Source organism: Anarrhichthys ocellatus, unplaced genomic scaffold, assembly GCF_004355925.1.
Source record: "Anarrhichthys ocellatus isolate YVR2014 unplaced genomic scaffold, GSC_Weel_1.0 scaffold30, whole genome shotgun sequence".
Taxonomy (NCBI): Eukaryota; Metazoa; Chordata; class Actinopteri; order Perciformes; family Anarhichadidae; genus Anarrhichthys; species Anarrhichthys ocellatus.
The window spans coordinates 1,228,776-1,236,963 of record NW_022280060.1 but is presented as its reverse complement, the minus strand read 5'-3'; the positions used below and the strand labels follow the sequence as shown (position 1 = coordinate 1,236,963).

The 8,188-nt window shown below is 43.0% G+C and overlaps 1 protein-coding gene across 1 annotated transcript; it reads right to left on the bottom strand.

Moving 5' to 3' along the window:
• tmem47 (transmembrane protein 47) lies at positions 1-6,663 on the bottom strand. The gene is made up of 3 exons (XM_031864277.1): positions 6,248-6,663; positions 1,998-2,138; positions 1-1,678 (listed from the first exon to the last, which is right to left on the bottom strand). Exons 1-3 carry the CDS (start codon positions 6,471-6,473, stop codon positions 1,500-1,502), a joined length of 546 nt encoding a protein of 181 aa, XP_031720137.1. The 5' UTR covers positions 6,474-6,663; the 3' UTR covers positions 1-1,499.
• Between the last annotated feature and the right edge of the window lie 1,525 nt (positions 6,664-8,188).

Genomic DNA, 8,188 nt, shown 5'->3' with positions numbered 1-8,188 from the left:
TTTTTTTTCAGTACATGTTTATTATGCAAGTAATCAAACCAGTGGGAATCAGAAACACAGCAGCAAATGGTAGTAACATGCACACACACACACACACACGCTTTCATTACTGTTGCAAGAAGAAGTTGGAGACGTTTCTAACCACGTTCGAATGGGGTTTGAGTCGTGCCAGTGCAGCTCTGATCTCACTGTCCTTCAGGTTTGAAACTCTCCATTTTCTGCTTGATTGATCCCACAGTCATAACACTGATCATGCACAGCATATTTCACTCTAGCATCTCCTAAAGTACTCCATCAAGGACCTTAACTTGGATGCAAAAACTGACTTTTTCAATAACTACAATAATTTTATGCTACAGTCTCTCCCTATCTGAGTTGTGTTGTATTCCTACAGAAGCTTACCCTGCTGTGTGCGCTCCCATTCCCTACAGGGGGAGAAGATAAGGAGGCATCACATGAGGGAGGTATGTGAGCACATGCTGGGTGGTATGATCATGCAGACATGACACGCTCAGCAAACATGGTCATTTGCCATCTTCCTTCCCACTGGTCTTCTTGTAGTGAATATTACTTTATGCTTATTGTGTATACTTGCATATAACAACCATTTTCTGAAAAAGCAGGTGTAACTTGGGTTATGTTGTACGTTTACATTAGCAGAAAAAGGCTTTACCGCTGTTTACATATGACAGACTCTGCTATTCATTAACCAGTACATGTTTCTCTCACCAGTATGTTATCATTTGGAGGCGGCTGTGGAATGGTTTTTCTGTCTTAGGTAGCTTCTGTTTATATACAGTATCTCTGACGCTTTTAATACAAGAAAGAAGGAAAAAAAAAAAAGCCACCTATTTGGAGCTTTATGACATGCTTTCTCCATCCTATTTCACTCTACTGGAGGAAGAAGGCTCTGCCAAGTTCCAGTTGTCGTGTAACTCTGGGGAAATGCAGCATTTCCTGAGGTGTGCCCTGTCTTCCTCACTTTGTCATCCTCGTGATATCACTTCAATAGGCTTTCCTGGGTCCGTCACTTCCCTGATTGGCTCGACTTTACATGGTTCTCTTCTCTGATTGGTTAATTATACCATCAATTCGTCCTGGTATGCGGTGAGTAAATCCAACTGTTCCCTCTAGATTTTCTTTGCCCAAATCTAAGACCTACTGGAGTTCCACTTAAAAGGGACACAAGAGTTATCTGAGTACTCAAATTCTCTCCCAAATTTAACTGGCTAGGTTTGGATTTCTTTCCACCGGGTTTGCTGCCAAAACCTCCTGAGAGCACGGGGCTTCAGTCCAATGAGTGCGGATAGTCGCTGAGACGATAAGTTCACAGTATCAATTGAAAGAGCTAATTTCCAGTCCTGAAACTAACAATAAGTGTTTGTGTTTCCTGTTTTTCTAGTCTGTGTTTGTGCACTGTGTAACGGACAGAAAGTTCCTATTACTGAGAGGACACCGGGTGAAACGGAGTCTCAATTTCTCCTCTTGTCTCACACATTTTAGTAGTAGTCTTCATAGTTCTTGGGGTTGAGGCAATAGAGGATGGCGCCTCCAAAAGAGAAGATGGTGGATCCCCAGGCCAGACCGTAGCCCCAGTTAAACTCGTGGTACACCCTCAGACTGACCGTCTCTATGAACTTGATGGGGAAGAGGACCAAGCTGCACACCTGGAGCACCACTGCAGAGGAAAACAGGAAAGAGAGACGGTACTAATGTCAAGATGGTTATGGTAGATAGATATATAAAGATTAAAAACAATGACTGACCAGCTTACAAAAACTAAGGAGGTGTATACAGGGCACTCTGATGGCTACCAAAAGAACACTTTGTTCAAATAATGAAAGGTTTTTAGTGCCTTGCCCTTGGATCTTTCCCCTGATGGCTATAATGGATGTAGATTGTTTTGGAAGCTGGACAGTCATTGTTTTGTATATTTGGACTGTCCTTCAGCTCTTCCTTCTTGTTTTGTTTTTTTGATACAGAATCTCTTTACGTACCTGCGGAGAACAGCATGACAGCCACTGGCTTGTAGCAGCGACTCCTGGAGCCAGAGCACAGGGAGATTAGCGCCACGAGGAAAGAGAACAGGGTGAGGGCCGCCCCCCCCAACAGCAAGGCCAGTGTGGCGATCTGCCAGTCTGAGACAAACGCACAGGGACAGAGAGGAGGGAGGAAAGGCATGAAATCACACTGAGATAGAGAGTGACACAGGTAGCTAAAAGGAGGTTACTCTGGAGAGCCATGTCTGCGCTGCTGACAGGAGGGTGGATAGATGAGAGATAGAAGGACAGAGTGGGTCACAAGCTGTGTTGCTACAGTTGCACTGCCATGCTCAATCTTACACAAGAGAAAAATGATTCCACCCTCTAACGTTTGTGGTGATTTACCACAGTGTAAACAGTGGTTTCGGAGGTTGAGACAACTCGTGCATATTCTGAGAAGCTGCTGATGGCTCATCGTGTTTATATGTGAGCCACTGGGGATCCATAGCCAGTGGTAGAAGAAGAATGTGAACCATGCAGCGAATAACCCCTCGAACCGAGCACAGCAGTTTCTGGCTGACAAGAAACAAACAGACGCACACATGCTTCGCTACGCACGGATATCAGCGGGTCCAGTATCCGTCCCTCCTGGCTGATGCCAGCTCAGCAGCATTCTCTGCATTTCATTCAGATTTACTCCAAAAACACTGAAGTGGAAATAACTGCAATTTCCCTTCCCTTCCCTTTCCTTGGAATGCCAAAGCAGAAACAAAATGGAAAAGTGTTTGTCAAAAAACAAACCTTACAGTATAGATTTTAGTTTGCTTTGTGCAACAAAAATTCACTTCAGGAGAAGAGTGTTGGAGAACTTTTTTTGCTGTGGGACTTAAACTGAGGATTGTTGAGAGACACACTATGTATTGTTTCGAGATTAGGGGTCTCTTTCGTAGTTTTACTGTGTACTTGTGGAAACAGGAGGTCCATTTGTAAACAGGCAGAGGATATTATGATCAGGCATTTGATTACACAGGAGGAAATCATTTATAGTACAGTGGGTGGGGGGAAAAATAACATCAAAGCATAAAGAGGATTGAGCCCTGCAAAAGTGCATCAATATTACAATAGGTGTAGAAATGTAAAGATTGTAGTTTAGAGTATGTCTTGCCTTTTTTTTAGGCGAGTATACATTGTATTGTCTATTATGGAGCCCAGGAAGTAAAAATGATTAAGCGTTGCCAAGAATATTTCCTCTCTGTTGAGGCAGAAAATCATCAAAACATTCACCAGTGGAGAGAAAGTGACGGGACATAAGCTGCTTAAAATACAGTTCCCACTCTTGTTGGAGGGGAACTTTATTCCAGGGGCCATGAAGCTCAAATATAAACAAACATCAACTACCTCTGACCAAATATGGTTCAGGATTCAGAGTTTAAAATGGGCCCTGTCACCACAGGATGTTGGCAAAAGCCCACAAAAAGCAGAGCACCCGCTCCCTCCAGCCTTCAGCTTGCACAACACGAGGCCCCCTTGAAGACCGACCCCTTGACTTTCTCTGCCACTGCCTCGCTGGTTTGCTCTCGGCAAAAGGGCCACAGTGACTTGACCTGTAGTTGTCGAAGCCTATCATTGGCGGGATATCTTCTCTCTGTCAGTTTGGTGCCTTCAGCCCAGCCAGCCTTATCAGTGCGCTCATGAAAACAGCAGGATGCAGAAAGTCATCTCATCTCAGATTTGGAACAGACACCGTACTCTGTGCAAGAAACACCGCCAGAGTCGGAGTGCTCAAAGGCTTTGACGAGCAGGAAGCGCCAAACTATTAATCTGAGCCCCGCATGATGACAGATGGAGAAGGAGATACAGTACATAAGATCCAATCAGAGCATTAATTATGGTCACTGCTTTAGTTTTAATCGAAAGAATCCTTCAGGGCCCAAAGTCTGTTTCTTTGTCTGAGACAGTGGTGGAAGATCTGTGTCACAATAGAGCCTCGAGTGTCTCTTGCTGTCACACACACTCAGTCTCATTCTCAAGGCAGCCGGATGGAGAATATTAAGAAGCAGGAAAATCTTCAACCAGAGGTCCCTGGTTCAAAACCCCAGTGTCCATGAGCAAGAGGCTGACTCTTTACAAGCTTTACAAGCTCTCTGTATCCAACATTTTTGCTGTGACCTCCCTCAAAGACAACACAGCCACCCAAATACTGGCTCGATAAGGTATTACATTATTAATATGCTTTGGCATCACTGCGTCTGACTGAGCCGTGCTCGCTAACACACTGGCTCCACATTTGTCGCTTCATCACGCACCGACCTGGCATCCACACACACACCGTGCACTTGCACGACCGTTCCACATTCCTAGCCCTGTAAAGTCAGTATCTTTTATACTTGACCTCTGACCCTCTGTCTAAGTGTGTATGTGTTAGAAAAAGTAACTGAAAGAGAGGAGTTTTTATTTGTTTCTGTGTTGTTTATACACTTCATGAGCGTGTAAGAAGGCAATATCTCATGTCTGCTTTTGTAATTCACACTGCATATTATTTTACCTGACACACACTATGCAAGCCTTGCAGAAAAAGCTCAAAACATCTGAGCGGCCAGCTGGTGTTTCAAACTAACAGGATTTATTTAATGCTCAGAGCATGACACTGAGGAAATATTGGGGGGCTGGTAAGGGGGGGGGGGGAGAAACTGATTACTGGGATTCAAATCAATAAGCCTAGCCAAGCACGGGCCTGAGGAAATGGGCAGTTTGCTGTGTGCATTTACTGTGGTATGCTGCTGCTGAGAGCTGACACGGAGACTGCATGTCTTTATATGGCACCAAAGTGCACTTTGTCTGCACTGACGGAGGAGAATCGGGGCCAATGTGACCCACAGTTACTCATCTCTCAGACAGAAAGAAAACATTTTGTCAGACTAACAAAAACACAATTCACCACTCAGCACACAGGAGGGGGTCGAACGCAGCAAAAAGTTAAATTTATATATAGGAACACACCGAAAAATAATGAAGGCATCTGTATTCAGGAGTGTGGTGTGAAATAAATCAACAATTCAAATTTTAAGAATAACATTTAGACAATGTTTGGAGGTCATGAAAAACCCCTTATGAGATAAATAAAACAATATTCAGTGCAAATCAGATTATAGTTGTTAGTAGTAGTGTTTGTACTGGACTGAATCATACTGTAAAGTGTTTGTTATATTATCCACTTTACAATTCAGTTTAACCTATTGTATTACAGCAATACCACAGACTGTGGCCTAAAAACATGCCAGTGGTGAATCATCCTCGATTAAAAAAAATTAACATTACAAATTGCAGGGTTGCTGTAGTGGATCACATTAGATTTTCGTTGTAAGAACAAAGCATAAAGACACGTTTTCCTGATTGATTTTTGTTAATGCTGTTCATATGGTGACTTATTCTCAACCACCTTTGTATCCCGGAATGACCGGCTGTGATGGAAATATGAAATGCTTCCAGAAAACAACCTTCATGGGGACCGCATAAAGAAGTTTCCTTAATCGAGGAAAATCAGCATTACTGGACTGCTTCTCTTGTTTCCCTGGTTACTAATCTCCAGGCATCTGGATCTCCAGGGAGTTCTCTGCTCTGAGTTGCCCTCACTCCTTGGCCGGTGAAGGAACCTACACAAAGGCTCATTTTGTGAGCAACAAAAGGCCAAATGAAACCCCAGCTGGTCCGCTCCTGGCCAGGCAAAATTCCCACATCATTCAGTAGCGCACTAGGCAAATGTTTTAGAAGAAAAGTTAACTAACCATCATAGAAAAAACCCCAAAAATGTCTCATTCATTAGACTTTTGACACTCAAGGATAAACTTTTTTTCAACACTTTTTTTTTAAATTTCCCACTTGCAAGGCAGCAATGTGCTGCATTGTTCACGGTCGTATATAATGTAGAAAAGTTCTGCAGTTTTAAATTAACCAGGCAATAGCTAATTATAAAGTAATTAACATTTAGCACTCTCTTGGGTGATGTTTTATAATTCTCACCCACAGAACAGATTGGTTCAGCGGTCTGTGGGGACCCTTTGTTATCCCTCCGCGCTGTGCGTCTGACTGTCATTTGAATATATGAACGTGGGGGTCTATCTGCACCCCGAAATCTGCTTTTTCAAGAGTAAAACCTTCCTAAAACTACAACAGGACTGGTTTGAAACTTCAAAAACAACATGGTGGTGCATCACTCCATCAGCTACAATAAGTTCAGCGTGTAGGCGCATGAGCGTCTGTCTCACCGGTGGCCAGCGTGCTGTTGCAGGACCACTCCGCGGAGCTGACGGGCTTCCAGCAGGACATCCACATGGACAGGTAGTACTGGTCATCCGCCGTGACCCACGCCGGGCTCAACACGGCCCCGGCATCCAGGCACAGGGCGAGAAAGACGCACACCAGTCCCACCAACTTCAGGGGCGTCAACGCAGACACCCGGACCTCCTCTGTGCCGCTCACGGATGAAGCCATATCTAAAGTATCTTACTCATTTAAAAAAGAAGAAGAAGAAGAAGTGTGTTTGGAGGCTGTCTGTGTTGTTCCTCAAATCCCCAAAATGAGCCAAGCTGAAGTTGTCCCCGTGCCCGTGTTTTGGGTAGCAGGATGGGGAGCTGCCGCTCACTCCGCGTCCCGAGTCCAGAGGACGCTGCTGCTGTAGAGCCACCGCTCTGATGACGGGACTCAGCTGCAGACTTGTGAAATAACACAGTGCTGCACCTGCTGGGTCCTAGTGCCTAGATAGCGCTGTCTCTCTCTCTCTCTCTCTCTGTCTCACTGTCTCTCTCTGTGTGCGTGTGTTAGTCCTTGTTAGTGCTCATATGCACTGATGTAAGAGTAAAAAAACAATGCACATTGAAAACAGAAGTCCGTTAGTTATGTGGCTTCCATTGATGATTGGTGGTGTATTTAAATTATGCTAATTGACAACCGTGATGGGATTCCACAACTTTCAACAAGACTCACTAGACTAGAGTTTAACGTAAATGTTTACTGAATCCTCTTCTTTTCTCCCAACACAATGTTAGCTTTAACTCATAGCAACATATACAACGTTTAAAACAGCAACATATACAGGTTTTTTTACGTGTGAATGAAGTGAAGTAGACAGCTTGATGGAAACGGGGGCACTAATATAGGTAACACTTCATATTGACCACAAACTGACTGGCATGTATGAAAGGATGCGTTTTTCTTTTAAATATATAAGTCACATTATACTCTGTTATTGACCACAATTACATGCACAGCCTATGCAAAACATCCAGGAACAGAAATCTGTTTCAAGACATGTCATTTCAATTTTTTCCTCATTTAATTTTGCGTCTAATATGGGTAAACTTTTGTTTCGGTGGATTCACCTTTTAACTACGTCTCTGCTTTTCTCTTGCAACATGCTTTACATACTTCTCCCTCTCTCCTCTATCTCTTCAGGTTACACTTTGTTAAACATCCCATTTTTCTATCACACACTCACACTCACTCACACCCTGTGCTCGGGGAAGCTTACACAGCTCATTTTCTCTCCCTAATTGCACTTAGCTAATCCTTTGGCCTTAGGGAAGAATCCTGGAGTTAATTCATATTGATTAACTTACACACTCACACAGTGATATGTGTATATATACGTATATACATACACACACACACATTTTTTGAAGCAAATTTTAAGCAAATTTACTTCATAGTTACATTTAAACAGAAATGCAACAGCAACATCTGTGTTGGACTCCTTGTTAATTACTGTAACTGTAAGTTAAAGTAAAAGGTTACCAGCTGTTTGAACCACTGAATATAAGATAATAGTTGTCATCTATTGCTTTATCTTAATATCTTAAGTTTTAGTGAACTAATGAGTTCAATTTGAGGAACCAATAGACTTGGATTACTTTTTTACACGGTTTACATTATGACGAAAATATCCCCTTCTCACTCTTTCACAGCAGTTTTGATGTTTTTGTGTGTGTGTCTTTGAGTTACAGGAGTGTAGGTCAACTGTTACTGGCGGCAAAGTCTTTCCACATCATTACTGTTGATTACAGATTGTAATCAGAGTCGGTGAGTAAAAACAGGAACACATGCACACACAGTCCTCTCATCAGTGTTAATATAACATTGCTGCTGTGGATGAACATTTTACATATTTGATCACAATGCGTGACGTACAAAATGTCACATTGAAAATCTTA

What these genes read in the sequence shown, in the direction of transcription:
- tmem47 (XM_031864277.1), bottom strand. Translation starts at nt 6,473, where the DNA reads ATGGCTTCATCCGTGAGCGGCACAGAGGAGGTCCGGGTGTCTGCGTTG. An exon ending in CAACAGCACGCTGGCCACCG is followed by an intron (nt 2,139 to 6,247) that starts GTGAGACAGACG and finishes CGTTTGTCTCAG; the next exon opens with ACTGGCAGATCGCCACACTG. An exon ending in TGTCATGCTGTTCTCCGCAG is followed by an intron (nt 1,679 to 1,997) that starts GTACGTAAAGAG and finishes TTTCCTCTGCAG; the next exon opens with TGGTGCTCCAGGTGTGCAGC.